Source organism: Hemitrygon akajei, chromosome 23 (genome assembly GCF_048418815.1).
Source record: "Hemitrygon akajei chromosome 23, sHemAka1.3, whole genome shotgun sequence".
Classification (NCBI taxonomy): Eukaryota; Metazoa; Chordata; class Chondrichthyes; order Myliobatiformes; family Dasyatidae; genus Hemitrygon; species Hemitrygon akajei.
In genome coordinates, this window is record NC_133146.1 from 59,882,623 (window position 1) to 59,901,331 (window position 18,709).

Here is an 18,709-nt window from a genome sequence, read left to right on the forward strand (position 1 = left end):
AGTGAACAGTACTTTTCAAGTCCAGATACATCAGGTTTTCCTCCAGGATTTCCCTGTATTTTGTTGCATTAATTTTACCCTCTACCTTCACAAACCATCCAGGGCCTGCAGCAGTGAAGCATCCCCACAGCATGATGCAGCCACCACCATGCTTCACAGCAGGAATGGTGAGCTTCTGATGATGTGCTATGTTTGGTGTTTGACTAAACATAGCACTTAGTCTGATGGCCAAAAAGCTCAATTTTGCTTTCATCAGACCATAGAACCTTCTTCCAGCTGACTTCAGAGTCTCAATGTGCCTTCTGGCAAACTCTAGCCGAGATTTCCTGTGAGTTTTTTTCCCCAACAGGGGCTTTCTCTTTGCCACTCTCCCTTAAAGCTGCAACTGGTGAAGCATCTGGGTAACAGTTGTTGTATGCGTAGTCTCTCCCATCTCAGCCACTGAAGCTTGTAACTTCTCCGGAGTTATCCTAGGACTCCTGTTGGCCTCCCTCACTAACTCCCATCTTGCATGGTCACTCAGTTTTTGAGGATGGCCTGCTCTAGGCAGATTTACACCTGTGTCATATTCTTTCCAATTCTTGATGATTGACTGAACTGTACTTCAGGGGATATTAGTGACTTGGAACTTTTCTGTATCCATCTCCTGACTTGTGCTTTTCAATCACCTTTTCACAGAGTTGCTTGGAGTGTTCTTTTGTCTTCATGGTGTAGTTTTTGCCAAGCTAACAACCCTGGTTGGTCAAACAAAACCATTACGGAAACAGCAATAAAGTTTCCTTCTACATCTGAGTGTGACAGCTTTCCTGAGTCTCCACCTGGGACTTGCATGATTGACTAGTGAGAACTGAGAGGAAGCTACTGGCACGATGAAGGAAGCCATGTAAGTTGTCAGAGATGGGGGCATCTTCATTGCTGCCCTAAATGCCAGCGGCAAAATGAACAAAGAAGAACTTCTATGTACAACTGGCCCTTTCCTTTGTCAAATCCCTTTCTTTTCTTGTTCTCAAAATAAGCATTCTGGAAACTTCCAGCGAGTAATGAGATTGAAATCTGCAACAAATTCAAGATGTCTGGCTGTCCCAAGCAAATTTGTTTCAGTGAACATGCAACCTTATTTACTCAGGGCTCTGGCTGTGTTGCCAGCTGGGACTCCTTTCACCTAATACTGCAGCCAACATTGTTCAGTAACTTTTCCAGCTAAACCTCAGGGAGACTCTCTGTGGGGAAGCAAACAGCCCAATGCACAGGTAAATGTACTTGGGATTTACTTCGATTAAGATTTTATTTGGATTAGTTTGGGCCTTCTTAAGCAGACTAAAAAATTGGATTGAATAAAACTTTCACTGAAACTATTTTTATATGTTGCTAATTCTACACTTGTACTTTTGATTTCAGTGGAAAATTTTGTGCTTCCAAGTCCATAATGCTTGATTAACATCAGCTTGGCTAAGACGGGTAAGAAGGGGCCCCTCTACAGTCCTTTAACATCTCCAATTCTTTAGAAACTGAGTTTTCAGTCAACATCACAACCAACCAGAAAGCTCCAAGAAATACAACGTTTTTTCCAGCTTTGTCAGAAACCTTCCCGCTGAAAAGAGCAAGTTTACTGCACAACAGTCGCTGTGTCAATGGAAACACGCCAAGGGAGAAAACAAAATGTTAATCTAAGCCAACTCAATGGCCTGTTTGAGAAAACAAACTGAACAGAAAGCTGAGAGGACAGAAAGATTATTCAGGTAACGTAAGGAGTATCGCAAGAGAGGAAGGTAGACACCACACAGGAAATGAATCCTGCACGAACGAGAAGTGGGGAAGGAGGAGCTAGAGACTGCGGATGCTGGAATATAGAGGAACTAAAAAGCTGCTGGAGGAACTCCCTGTGTTAGCCAGCGGGAGTGAAGGCAGGGGGATAATTGACTTTTCAGTCCTGACGTTGACTATCCCTGCCTCCACAGATGCTGCTTGACCTGTGGTGTTCCTCTAGCAGCTTGTGTTTTGCTCTAGGTAAGATGTGATGACTTCACTGTGGACAGATTGAATCCTGGCTGTGAAAGGACAGGGGTTGGGCATGGTGCTTGCAACCCTGACTTGTAAAAAGCCAGTGCGACAGAAATGCCAAAGACCTCAACACTGGGAGAGGAAAGATCTTCACTAGAAGAGTTATGTCCTGTGGTGAAACCGGAAGCCACAAAGCTGATCAATCAACACACACAAAATGCTGGTGGAACACAGCAGGCCAGGCAGCATCTATAAGGAGAAGCACTGTCGACGTTTCGGGCGAGACCCTTCGTCAGGACTAACTGAAGGGAAAGATACTAAGAGATACTAAGAGCTGATCAATCTTTGTCCTAGGACAGAGGACTCTGATGAGCTGCTGTTGGCAGCCTATGCCCCATTGGGGTGATGGGCTTAAGAAGACGAAGGAGGAGGAGATGTGATGATTTAGGAAGAGTTTTAGGAGGGTAGACAATTTAAACAGTTGGCTTTTTTGGCCCTTCCATTTTATTTAATAGTTTTCATAGAAAATATTTGTTTTAATAGAAAACAAACTCGATACCGAGAGCAGTAGAAAAAAAATCACACAGTATACTTATAATCACATAACCAGGAGGTCAGTCTGATTGAGTGGTGGGACATCTGATTAATTCAACATGAAAAGATTAGGTTAACTGTGACTCCTGGTGTGATCTTCAAAGAGGCCTTTCAATGGTAACTGAGAACATTTATAATTTAGGCATTGAACTATTGTGCAAGTTTATGAACTAGCAAGCAGCCACCACAACCCCATACTGGAGCCTTGGATAGATGTACTACAAGAGAGAGTTCAGGAACATCAGAGGCAAAGGATGATGGGGATGGACTAGGCCTTGTGTAGACCCTATATTTTAAAGGCAGCAACACTGCTGACAGGAATTAGCAAGTGACACAACATTCCAGAAACGGCTCAGTGATCTGTCTGGGCTCTCCTCAGAAATAAACAATGCAGAGGCAAAATTAAAAGAAAACAATTGCAGCTAGCCTGCAATCGCCACGTAGTTGTTACACTCGTATGACACACCCTCAACTCCAATAAAATGATTGCTCCAAAGAGATCGGATAGAGGTTTATAAGATTATGAGAGGCACAGATATAGCAGACAGGGAGTATTTTTGTCCCAGGTTAAAACTATCTAATAGCAGAGGGAATGCATTGAAGGTGAGGGGGTGTTGGTTCAAAGGGGATGTGAGGGGTAAGTTTTTCACTCAAAGACCCCTGGAATGGCCTGGTATGGTGGTACAGGATTTTAAGAGAAGTCAGGCACATAAATATGAGGAAGATGAAGGGATATGGATAGTGTGTAGGTAGGAGGGATTAGTCTTTGGTGTCTTTTGATGTTCTTTTTAGCTGGCTCAGCACAGCATTGTGGGCCAAAGGGCCTGTTCCTCTGCTGTACTCTTCTGAGTTCTATGAATTAAAATCCTTTATTCGAACCTTCATTAATTAGCAAACATACAAACTTGAAGCAATATTAAGTGGTCAGCAACGGTACGACCTCCGCTGGTCCTGAGCTACAAACTGCCACAAAGTAAGCAAGAACATGTAACTTATCCACTTCCTATTTACCACACCTCCACTCATGTGACTAGTTACCATAATAACCAGAATCCAAAACAAATAGAGAACAGATGCATAGTTCCTACAAGCCGGTTCTGCATTTACAGATGTCCATAAAATGATTTGATTCATAAGTTAAAAAGTACACAAAATTCACTCAATATTGTGACCATGACTCCACAGTAATGAATGGCATCAAAAGAACATAAGACTGCAATAATGGATAATTACTAGAAGTGGAAAACAAGAGGAAACTGGTTCTAGCATTGACAGGAGAGAATGTATGTACTTAAGTTGGGATTTTGAGTTTAATAGTATTATGAGAGCACAATTATACATACAGTTGTCCATAACTTTGGTATCATAACCCAGAGACGGCCTATAATTCTCACTGGCTCATCTCACTGCCATCTGGAACTACAATATGTGAGTTTCCTTCCACAAACTGAGCAAAACTTGAATCAGGATATGAAGAAGAATCGTGAAGAGAGATTAAAAATAGTGTTCTCTGTTCCTTTCCCCAATTTGTTACTCAACAGCATTCGACTACCAGACAAAATGAGACTTAAAAATAAACTTAGTTCAACTGGAAATAGCTCTAATGTCGCATGGCTTGGACATATTAATTTGTTCATTTTAAGTGTGACCAGAAATTGGGATTTGCATGTGCCCCAGACAAATGTGGTATTATCCATCCCAAGTAGATCTATTTGTTTAAAAAAGATAAATGTAATTGTAGTGGACATGAATTGACTGTTTTCTGTGTTAATGTTGATCATTGTTCCCTCTTAGCTGCTGCACAGTAACTCAAATGCTTCCACACACACTGCCTTTGTTGCCATACAGCTGGAATTGGACACACCCCATCAGATCTGTTAACCTAACTTTACAGCTCTGCTGATGCACTGAAGGCCCTAATACCCCTCAACCATTGAAGGCCCTAATACCCCTCAATCATTCAGGCTCATGGACCAGTTCGTTCAAATTGCTGCTACCATCAGAAAGGAGGTACAGGAGCCTCAGGACTCACACCTTCAGGTTCAGGAACAGTTATTACCCCTCATCCATCAGGCTCCTGACCAGAAGGGATAACTTTACCCAACTTCACTTGCCCCATCATTGAAATGTTCCCACAACTAATGAACTCGTTTCCAAGGACTCTCATGTTCTCAATAATATTGCTTATTTATTATTATTATTATTATTATTATTATTATTTCTTTTTGCATGTGCACAGGGTTTGTTGTCTTTTGCAGACTGGGTTGTTTGTCCATCCTGTTGCGTGCAGTCTTTCATTGATTCTATTGTGTTTCTCGTATTTACTGTGAATGCCCACAACAAACTGAATCTCAGGGTTGTGTATGGTGACATACATGTACTTTGAACTTCAAACACTATTGCATGAAGCAAAAGGAGAAGGCTGGGAGGCAAATGTGAAGGGATATACTGACCTCAGCTGAAGGTGTAGGGGAAAGTGTCCTTGGCGACTGGAGATATCAAAGAAAAGGAAAAAAAAACATGTAAAACCATTTTGTGGGTACATCAGATAGAAATTAATTAAGTCTCAGAAAGTGACTCACCATAAACCTCTTGGTTTGTTTCTGGGGCATATAAATTTAGCAAAACACACAATTCAAAATGAAACAGGTCATGATACATCAAACAAAATATTCCATAAATGTCATAATGAAACAGATGAAAATCAGGAAAACATGTGGACAAAGTATGAACCAAGACACACAAGTTGTTAATACTAACAAGCAATATAATATGTTGTACATATATCAACACTTACAAGTTTTTTCCTCATTGAATCATTTACTTTAGTTTAGGAATCATAGCAAACCACATTTTTTGGAAAATATGCAGACCAGTTGATCAGTATTGTGTCTCCTTCCTGGATTGGATTAACAGCAGCTCATTTTAATTGAGAGGCTAGACAAAAGGCTCTAACGTACAAGCAAATGCATTCACTCTGTCCCTGTCTCTTTCTGACTTGATAACATCACTGAGGAAACATCACTCAGGACCAAATAACTGCGGTAGAGGCCTGAACTAATGATCTTGTAAAACAGGTTCAAACTATACACAGCAGCTAATTCTGTCACAGTCATAAATTTAGAATCCTAGCTTCAGCAATAATGCCCCTAAAACCACTGGACTGCCATCAAATTCACGACTGGATCATTAATGAAAGTTGATGTCTTCACCAGACTGATTCTAGAACCCCAGCAATGGGGCAGAATTTCTACTGAGTTTTTGAAATGACTGGACAAACTACAGAGTTCAAAGTGAGTTCAGGATGGGCAATCATGTTGCCCTTGTTGGCAACATCCACATTCAATGATTGCACTAAAGAGGCAAGAAATTTTCCATGTAGTATAAAGTGACATGCACTTTTATAATTGCAGATTTTAATATAAACATCTGCCAGGTAATTTGGACAAAAAAGCATGATTTCCAAAATAATTTGCTTCTGATTAAGCAATAACTCCCTCAAAGATGTACGTTCAAATCAGATCAATGAAATTCCATTTTGATAAATTGCAAATTGGTGTATACTTTTATTAGGATAGTTTGATGTTTAGTAGTATTGTTTAGCTCTTTAACTCAAGAATCAATGTAGTATTGCAGGATTTCTGAAAATATATTTTTAAATGCACTCAAACCAGGATGAGGCATTACATAAGAATGTTAATTGACTCTTGGCAAACTTTCAAATCAAGCATTAATTACTTCAGGAATTTCAGAAGATATAAAAATGACCTTTTGTCATATCCCTGTCCTCTGTACAAGAGGGAGGTGCAAATATAAAAGGTATGACAGAGAACATAATAATAGAGTTTAGTCCCTCGGTAAATCATTATTTCCAACCATTTAAATCTCTTCTTAGTATATGCAGTGTTAAGTATCCAATGTATTGATTTAGTCTTTATTTGTTGCTAGTGTTATTGCACAGTTTGATGGTGAGCCACATGAAGTTCACTGACGTGAATCTGGACTGAGTTTTCTGAACTCATCCTCACCATAGATTGGCCTCAGCTCAAATGAGGCAAAATAAAAGAACTGCCAATGTCCCCAAACCCTGAATGAAACCTAATAAATCTTGCTGCAGCTGGACATGGGTTGCTAAACAAGAAGACCTGAAGGGGCTTGTCAGATGCCTAATCTGTCAACGATTATTAAAGTTCCCCTATTTGTAACAGTGAGGCACCAAAGGAGAACTGCTGATCACGAACACAAGAGATTCTGAGGATATTGGAAATCCAAAGCAACACACACACAAATGTTGGAGGATCTCAGCAGGTCAGGCAGCATCTATGGAAAAAACTAAATAGTTGACATTTTGGGGTGAGACCCTTCATCAGATCCTGAAGCACTTTGTTTGTGCTGCTGATCATAAAGCTATGTAGTGACAGGATAACTGTGCTATGCTGTCTATCCTACCTCTGTTCTTCATACTTTCTCATGAACTTTGATCACCCACACTACACAAGCACCTATATTACCTTTGCCTGTGGTAATTGACCATGAGATTGAAAGACTGCTATTATTATTTTACTGCTACCAACATTTCTGCTGGAGAGCTAGATTCAAAGGGAGGGGTACCTTTACATCCTTCCTATTTAAGCTTTGGGCTTGAGTTGATTATTGGACTTTCAAGAGAAGGTGATGAAAACAAAGTTTCTGCAACCACAGCCACCAGAATTTTTTTATTAAGTCTGAGCTGCCACCGAGACTGCCGAATTTATACTACATATGGTATGAAGCTGTGACATCACTTCCTGGCTTGTCATCACTGGACTGGCCTACCATTTATGCCAACATGCAATTATCCTACCAAGTTGCAGGGAGTGAACCTGGTGTGACCTTTGCAGATACCCCAATCTAAGATAATACATTGGGAAATATGGTTTCACCATTTCTTTACTTCATAACAACCTATCACCAAGTACCTCACCACTTCAAATAAATAGTGACAGAATAATTTTAGTCTGGGGAAATATCAGCTGCAGAAAGCAGTACATCTATCCTGTAACTAATATGGTAGCTGAACACACTAGAGAAATTATTATGTGTTTTTCTTGAAAAAAGGGAAACAATGTTCAGGTTATTATTCCCACATCATACAAAACATCCTCCCAGGATGCATCACGTCCAGATAATTAATCTGTACGTGACCACAAGAAACTGGAGAGAGATACGGACACGGCTCAGCACATCACAGAAACCAGCCCCGCTCTATCAACTCCATCTATACATCACAGAAACCAAACTCCCCCCATCAACTCCATCTCTACTTCACAGAAACCAACCGTCGCTCTATCAACTCCATCTATAAATCACAGAAACCACCCCCCTCTATCAACTCCATTTACACATCACAGAAACCACCCCCTCTATCAACTCCATTTACACATCACAGAAACCAGCCCCCCACTATCAACTCCATCTATACTGCACAGACACCAACCCCCCTATCAACTCCATCTCTACATCACAGACACCAATCCCCCCATCAACTCCATCTATACATCACAGAAAACAACCCCCCCATCAACTCCATCTACATATCACAGACACCAACCCCCCTATCAACTCGATCTCTACATCACAGACAACAATCCCCCCATCAACTCCATCTACACATCACAGACACCAACCCCCCTATCAACTCCATCTACACAATACAGAAACCAAACCCCCTCTATCAACTCCATCTCTACATCACAGAAACCAACCCCCCATCAACTCCATCTATACATCACAGACACCAAACCCCCATCAACTCCATCTATACATCACAGAAACCAAAGCCCCCCATCAACTCCATCTACACATCACAGACACCAACCCCCCGATCAACTCCATCTATACATCACAGAAACCTACCCCCATCAACTCCATCTATACATCACAGACACCAACCCCCCCATCAACTCCATCTATACTGCACAGACACCAACCCCCCCATCAACTCCATCTATACATCACAGAAACCAACCCCCCGATCAATTCCATCTATACATCACAGAAACCAAACCCCCTCTATCAACTCCATCTATACTGCACAGACACCAACCCCCCCATCAACTCAATCTATACATCACAGAAACCAACCCCCCCATCAACTCCATCTATACATCACAGAAACCAAACCCCCTCTATCAACTCCATCTACACATCACAGACACCAACCCCCCCATCAACTCCATCTCTACATCACAGACACCAATCCCCCCAACAACTCCATCTACATATCAGACACCAACCCCCCCATCAACTTCATCTATACATCACAGACACCAACCCCCCCATCAACTCCATCTATACATCACAGAAACCAACCCCTCTATCAACTCCATCTCTACATCACAGACACCAACACCCCCATCAACTCCATCTCTACATCACAGACACCAATCCCCCCAACAACTCCATCTACATATCAGACACCAACCCCCCCAAAAACTCCATCTACACATCACAGACACCAACCCCCCCAACAACTCCATCTCTACATCACAGAAACCAAACCACCTCAATCAACTCCATCTATACATCACAGACACCAACCCCACCATCAACTCCATCTACACATCACAGACAACAACCCCCCCAACAACTCCATCTACACATCACAGAAACCAACCCCCCCTCTATCAACTCCATCTATACATCATAGACACCAATCCCCCCAACAACTCCATCTCTACATCACAGACACCAATCCCCCCAACAACTCCATCTCTACATCACAGAAACCAAACCCCCTCTACCAACTCCATCTATACATCACAGAAACCAAACCCCCTCTACCAACTCCACCTATACATCACAGAAACCAACACCCTATCAACTCCATCTCTACATCACAGAAACCAACCCCCCCATCAACTCCATCTATACATCACAGAAACCAACCCCCCCTCTATCAACTCCATCTCTACATCACAGAAACCAAACACCCTCTATCAACTCCATCTACACATCACAGAAACCAAACCCCCTCTATCAACTCCATCTATACATCACAGAAACCAACCCCCTATCAACTCCATCCCTAATTCACCGAAACCAACCCCCCCATCAACTCCATCTCTACATCACAGAATCCTACCCCCCATCATCTCCATCTCTTCATCACAGAAACCAACCCCCTCTATCAACTCCATCTACACATCACAGAAACCAAACCCCCTCTATCAACTCCATCTATACATCACAGAAAACAACCCCCCATCAACTCCATCTATACATCACAGACACCAACCCCCCTATCAACTCCATCTACACATCACAGAAACCAAACCCCCTCTATCAACTCCATCTCTACATCACAGAAACCAAACCCCCATCAACTCCATCTATACATCACAGAAACCAACCCCCTCTATCAACTCCATCTACACATCACAGAAACCAAACCCCCTCTATCAACTCCATCTATACATCACAGAAACCAACCCCCCATCAACTCCATCTATACATCACAGAAACCAACCCCCCTATCAACTCCATCTCTACATCACAGAAACCTACCCCCCCCCATCAACTCCATCTACACATCACAGACACCAACACCCCTATCAACTCCATCTCTACATCACAGACACCAACCCCCCCATCAACTCCATCTCTACATCACAGAAACCAATCCCCCCATCAACTCCATCTACATATCAGACACCAACCCCCCCATCAACTTCATCTCTACATCACAGAAACCAATCCCCCCATCAACTCCATCTACATATCAGACACCAACCCCCCCATCAACTTCATCTCTACATCACAGAAACCAATCCCCCCATCAACTCCATCTATACATCACAGAAACCTACCCCCCCATCAACTCCATCTACACATCACAGACACCAACCCCCCCATCAACTCCATCAACACATCACAGACACCAACCCCCCCATCAACTCCATCTACACATCACAGACACCAACCCCCCCATCAACTCCATCTCTACATCACAGACACCAACCCCCCATCAACTCCATCTCTACTTCACAGAAACCAGCCCCCCTCTATCAACTCCATCTCTTCATCACAGAAACCAGCCCCCCCATCAACTCCATCTGCACATCACAGAAACCAGCCCCCCTCTATCAACTCCATCTATACATCACAGAAACCAACCCCCCATCAACTCCATCTACACATCACAGAAACCAAACCCCCCCTATCAACTCCATCTCTACATCACAGAAACCAACCCCCCATCAACTCCATCTATACATCACAGACACCAAACCCCCATCAACTCCATCTATACATCACAGAAACCAAAGCCCCCCATCAACTCCATCTACACATCACAGACACCAACCCCCCGATCAACTCCATCTATACATCACAGAAACCTACCCCCATCAACTCCATCTATACATCACAGACACCAACCCCCCCATCAACTCCATCTATACTGCACAGACACCAACCCCCCCATCAACTCCATCTATACATCACAGAAACCAACCCCCCGATCAATTCCATCTATACATCACAGAAACCAAACCCCCTCTATCAACTCCATCTATACTGCACAGACACCAACCCCCCCATCAACTCAATCTATACATCACAGAAACCAACCCCCCCATCAACTCCATCTATACATCACAGAAACCAAACCCCCTCTATCAACTCCATCTACACATCACAGACACCAACCCCCCCATCAACTCCATCTCTACATCACAGACACCAATCCCCCCAACAACTCCATCTACATATCAGACACCAACCCCCCCATCAACTTCATCTATACATCACAGACACCAACCCCCCCATCAACTCCATCTATACATCACAGAAACCAACCCCTCTATCAACTCCATCTCTACATCACAGACACCAACACCCCCATCAACTCCATCTCTACATCACAGACACCAATCCCCCCAACAACTCCATCTACATATCAGACACCAACCCCCCCAAAAACTCCATCTACACATCACAGACACCAACCCCCCCAACAACTCCATCTCTACATCACAGAAACCAAACCACCTCAATCAACTCCATCTATACATCACAGACACCAACCCCACCATCAACTCCATCTACACATCACAGACAACAACCCCCCCAACAACTCCATCTACACATCACAGAAACCAACCCCCCCTCTATCAACTCCATCTATACATCATAGACACCAATCCCCCCAACAACTCCATCTCTACATCACAGACACCAATCCCCCCAACAACTCCATCTCTACATCACAGAAACCAAACCCCCTCTACCAACTCCATCTATACATCACAGAAACCAAACCCCCTCTACCAACTCCACCTATACATCACAGAAACCAACACCCTATCAACTCCATCTCTACATCACAGAAACCAACCCCCCCATCAACTCCATCTATACATCACAGAAACCAACCCCCCCTCTATCAACTCCATCTCTACATCACAGAAACCAAACACCCTCTATCAACTCCATCTACACATCACAGAAACCAAACCCCCTCTATCAACTCCATCTATACATCACAGAAACCAACCCCCTATCAACTCCATCCCTAATTCACCGAAACCAACCCCCCCATCAACTCCATCTCTACATCACAGAATCCTACCCCCCATCATCTCCATCTCTTCATCACAGAAACCAACCCCCTCTATCAACTCCATCTACACATCACAGAAACCAAACCCCCTCTATCAACTCCATCTATACATCACAGAAAACAACCCCCCATCAACTCCATCTATACATCACAGACACCAACCCCCCTATCAACTCCATCTACACATCACAGAAACCAAACCCCCTCTATCAACTCCATCTCTACATCACAGAAACCAAACCCCCATCAACTCCATCTATACATCACAGAAACCAACCCCCTCTATCAACTCCATCTACACATCACAGAAACCAAACCCCCTCTATCAACTCCATCTATACATCACAGAAACCAACCCCCCATCAACTCCATCTATACATCACAGAAACCAACCCCCCTATCAACTCCATCTCTACATCACAGAAACCTACCCCCCCCCATCAACTCCATCTACACATCACAGACACCAACACCCCTATCAACTCCATCTCTACATCACAGACACCAACCCCCCCATCAACTCCATCTCTACATCACAGAAACCAATCCCCCCATCAACTCCATCTACATATCAGACACCAACCCCCCCATCAACTTCATCTCTACATCACAGAAACCAATCCCCCCATCAACTCCATCTACATATCAGACACCAACCCCCCCATCAACTTCATCTCTACATCACAGAAACCAATCCCCCCATCAACTCCATCTATACATCACAGAAACCTACCCCCCCATCAACTCCATCTACACATCACAGACACCAACCCCCCCATCAACTCCATCAACACATCACAGACACCAACCCCCCCATCAACTCCATCTACACATCACAGACACCAACCCCCCCATCAACTCCATCTCTACATCACAGACACCAACCCCCCATCAACTCCATCTCTACTTCACAGAAACCAGCCCCCCTCTATCAACTCCATCTCTTCATCACAGAAACCAGCCCCCCCATCAACTCCATCTGCACATCACAGAAACCAGCCCCCCTCTATCAACTCCATCTATACATCACAGAAACCAACCCCCCATCAACTCCATCTACACATCACAGAAACCAAACCCCCTCTATCAACTCCATCTCTACATCACAGAAACCAACCTCCCCTCTATCAACTCCATCTATACATCACAGAAACCTACCCCCCCATCAACTCCATCTACACATCACAGACACCAACCCCCCCATCAACTCCATCTACACATCACAGACACCAACCCCCCATCAACTCCATCTATACATCACAGAAACCTACCCCCCATCAACTCCATCTATACATCACAGAAACCAGCCCCGCTCTATCAACTCCATCTATACATCACAGAAACCAACCCCCCCCTCTATCAACTCCATCAATACATCACAGAAACCAACCCCCCCCTCTATCAACTCCATCAATACATCACAGAAACCAGCCCCCCTCTATCAACTCCATCTATACATCACAGAAACCAACCCCCCATCAACTCCATCTACACATCACAGAAACCAAACCCCCTCTATCAACTCCATCTCTACATCACAGAAACCAACCGCCCCTCTATCAACTCCATCTCTACATCACAGAAACCAAACCCCCCCCATCAACTCCATCTATACATCACCGAAACCTACCCCCCCATCAACTCCATCTACACATCACAGACACCAACCCCCCCATCAACTCCATCTACACATCACAGACACCAACCCCCCATCAACTCCATCTATACATCACAGAAACCTACCCCCCATCAACTCCATCTATACATCACAGAAACCAAACCCCCCTCTATCAACTCCATCTATACATCACAGAAACCAAACCCCCTCTATCAACTCGATCTATACTTCACAGAAACCAACCCCCCCATCAACTCCATCTATACATCACAGAAACCTATCCCCCATCAACTCCATCTACACATCACAGACACCAACCCCCCCCATCAACTCCATCTACACATCACAGACACCAACCCCACATCAACTCCATCTATACATCACAGAAACCTACCCCCCATCAACTCCATCTATACATCACAGAAACCAACCCGCTCTATCAACTCCATCTACACATCACAGAAACAAGCCCCCTCATCAACTCCATCTATACATCACAGAAACAGACCCCCCTCTATCAAATCCATCTCTACTTCACAGAAACCAAACCCCCTCTATCAACTCCATCTCTACTTCACAGAAACCAACCCCCCTTTATCAACTCCATCTATACATCACAGAAACCAACCCCCCATCAACTCCATCTATACATCACAGAAACCATCCCCCCTCTATCAACTCCATCTATACATCACAGAAACAAGCCCCCTCATCAACTCCATCTATACATCACAGAAACCAGCCCCCCTCTATCAACTCCATCTCTACTTCACAGAAACCAACCCCCCTCTATCAACTTCATCTATACATCACAGAAACCAACCCCCCTCTATCAACTCCATCTATACATCACAGAAACCAACCCCCCTCTATCAACTCCATCTATACATCACAGAAACAGACCGCCCCATCAACTCCATCTATACATCACAGAAACCAAACCCCCTCTATCAACTCCATCTATATATCACAGAAACCAACCCCCCTCTATCAACTCCATCTATACATCACAGAAACCAACCCCCCCATCAACTCCATCTATACATCACAGACACCAAACCCCCCCATCAACTCCATTTATACATCACAGAAACCAACCCCCCATCAACTCCATCTACACATCACAGAAACCAACCCCCCCATCAACTCCATCTACACATCACTGAAACCTACCCCCCATACATCAGACACCAACCCCCCATCAACTCCATCTATACATCACAGAAACCTACCCCCCATCAACTCCATCAATACATCACAGAATCCTACCCCCCATCATCTCCATCTCTTCATCACAGAAACCAACCCCCTCTATCAACTCCATCTACACATCACAGAAACCAAACCCCCTCTATCAACTCCATCTATACATCACAGAAAACAACCCCCCATCAACTCCATCTATACATCACAGACACCAACCCCCCTATCAACTCCATCTACACATCACAGAAACCAAACCCCCTCTATCAACTCCATCTCTACATCACAGAAACCAAACCCCCTCTACCAACTCCATCTATACATCACAGAAACCAAACCCCCTCTACCAACTCCACCTATACATCACAGAAACCAACACCCTATCAACTCCATCTCTACATCACAGAAACCAACCCCCCCATCAACTCCATCTATACATCACAGAAACCAACCCCCCCTCTATCAACTCCATCTCTACATCACAGAAACCAAACACCCTCTATCAACTCCATCTACACATCACAGAAACCAAACCCCCTCTATCAACTCCATCTATACATCACAGAAACCAACCCCCTATCAACTCCATCCCTAATTCACCGAAACCAACCCCCCCATCAACTCCATCTCTACATCACAGAATCCTACCCCCCATCATCTCCATCTCTTCATCACAGAAACCAACCCCCTCTATCAACTCCATCTACACATCACAGAAACCAAACCCCCTCTATCAACTCCATCTATACATCACAGAAAACAACCCCCCCATCAACTCCATCTATACATCACAGACACCAACCCCCCTATCAACTCCATCTACACATCACAGAAACCAAACCCCCTCTATCAACTCCATCTCTACATCACAGAAACCAAACCCCCATCAACTCCATCTATACATCACAGAAACCAACCCCCTCTATCAACTCCATCTACACATCACAGAAACCAAACCCCCTCTATCAACTCCATCTATACATCACAGAAACCAACCCCCCATCAACTCCATCTATACATCACAGAAACCAACCCCCCTATCAACTCCATCTCTACATCACAGAAACCTACCCCCCCCCATCAACTCCATCTACACATCACAGACACCAACACCCCTATCAACTCCATCTCTACATCACAGACACCAACCCCCCCATCAACTCCATCTCTACATCACAGAAACCAATCCCCCCATCAACTCCATCTACATATCAGACACCAACCCCCCCATCAACTTCATCTCTACATCACAGAAACCAATCCCCCCATCAACTCCATCTACATATCAGACACCAACCCCCCCATCAACTTCATCTCTACATCACAGAAACCAATCCCCCCATCAACTCCATCTATACATCACAGAAACCTACCCCCCCATCAACTCCATCTACACATCACAGACACCAACCCCCCCATCAACTCCATCAACACATCACAGACACCAACCCCCCCATCAACTCCATCTACACATCACAGACACCAACCCCCCCATCAACTCCATCTCTACATCACAGACACCAACCCCCCATCAACTCCATCTCTACTTCACAGAAACCAGCCCCCCTCTATCAACTCCATCTCTTCATCACAGAAACCAGCCCCCCCATCAACTCCATCTGCACATCACAGAAACCAGCCCCCCTCTATCAACTCCATCTATACATCACAGAAACCAACCCCCCATCAACTCCATCTACACATCACAGAAACCAAACCCCCTCTATCAACTCCATCTCTACATCACAGAAACCAACCTCCCCTCTATCAACTCCATCTATACATCACAGAAACCTACCCCCCCATCAACTCCATCTACACATCACAGACACCAACCCCCCCATCAACTCCATCTACACATCACAGACACCAACCCCCCATCAACTCCATCTATACATCACAGAAACCTACCCCCCATCAACTCCATCTATACATCACAGAAACCAGCCCCGCTCTATCAACTCCATCTATACATCACAGAAACCAACCCCCCCCTCTATCAACTCCATCAATACATCACAGAAACCAACCCCCCCCTCTATCAACTCCATCAATACATCACAGAAACCAGCCCCCCTCTATCAACTCCATCTATACATCACAGAAACCAACCCCCCATCAACTCCATCTACACATCACAGAAACCAAACCCCCTCTATCAACTCCATCTCTACATCACAGAAACCAACCGCCCCTCTATCAACTCCATCTCTACATCACAGAAACCAAACCCCCCCCATCAACTCCATCTATACATCACCGAAACCTACCCCCCCATCAACTCCATCTACACATCACAGACACCAACCCCCCCATCAACTCCATCTACACATCACAGACACCAACCCCCCATCAACTCCATCTATACATCACAGAAACCTACCCCCCATCAACTCCATCTATACATCACAGAAACCAAACCCCCCTCTATCAACTCCATCTATACATCACAGAAACCAAACCCCCTCTATCAACTCGATCTATACTTCACAGAAACCAACCCCCCCATCAACTCCATCTATACATCACAGAAACCTATCCCCCATCAACTCCATCTACACATCACAGACACCAACCCCCCCCATCAACTCCATCTACACATCACAGACACCAACCCCCCCCATCAACTCCATCTACACATCACAGAAACAAGCCCCCTCATCAACTCCATCTATACATCACAGAAACAGACCCCCCTCTATCAAATCCATCTCTACTTCACAGAAACCAAACCCCCTCTATCAACTCCATCTCTACTTCACAGAAACCAACCCCCCTTTATCAACTCCATCTATACATCACAGAAACCAACCCCCCATCAACTCCATCTATACATCACAGAAACCATCCCCCCTCTATCAACTCCATCTATACATCACAGAAACAAGCCCCCTCATCAACTCCATCTATACATCACAGAAACCAGCCCCCCTCTATCAACTCCATCTCTACTTCACAGAAACCAACCCCCCTCTATCAACTTCATCTATACATCACAGAAACCAACCCCCCTCTATCAACTCCATCTATACATCACAGAAACCAACCCCCCTCTATCAACTCCATCTATACATCACAGAAACAGACCGCCCCATCAACTCCATCTATACATCACAGAAACCAAACCCCCTCTATCAACTCCATCTATATATCACAGAAACCAACCCCCCTCTATCAACTCCATCTATACATCACAGAAACCAACCCCCCCATCAACTCCATCTATACATCACAGACACCAAACCCCCCCATCAACTCCATTTATACATCACAGAAACCAACCCCCCATCAACTCCATCTACACATCACAGAAACCAACCCCCCCATCAACTCCATCTACACATCACTGAAACCTACCCCCCATACATCAGACACCAACCCCCCATCAACTCCATCTATACATCACAGAAACCTACCCCCCATCAACTCCATCAATACATCACAGAAACCTACTCCCCCATCAACTCCATCTACACATCACAGACACCAAACCCCCCAACAACTCCATCTACACATCACAGACACCAACCCCCCATCAACTCCATCTATACATCACAGAAACCTACCCCCCATCAACTCCATCTATACATCACCGAAACCAGCCCCGCTCTATCAACTCCATCTATACATCACAGAAACTAACCCCCCCCTCTATCAACTCCATCAATACATCACAGAAACCAGCTCCCCTC

General features: G+C 44.5%; 1 protein-coding gene across 13 annotated transcripts in view; it reads right to left on the reverse strand.

Annotated features, from left to right (window-relative positions):
* The window catches only part of ablim1b (actin binding LIM protein 1b), a 428,496-nt gene that overhangs the window by 71,251 nt on the left and 338,536 nt on the right, over positions 1–18,709 (reverse strand). For all 13 annotated transcript variants that reach the window (XM_073027825.1, XM_073027813.1, XM_073027823.1 and 10 more), the window contains one exon: positions 5,049–5,084. In XM_073027825.1, coding sequence (XP_072883926.1) covers positions 5,049–5,084 — 36 coding nt within the window. The remainder of the gene's footprint in view (positions 1–5,048; positions 5,085–18,709) is intronic.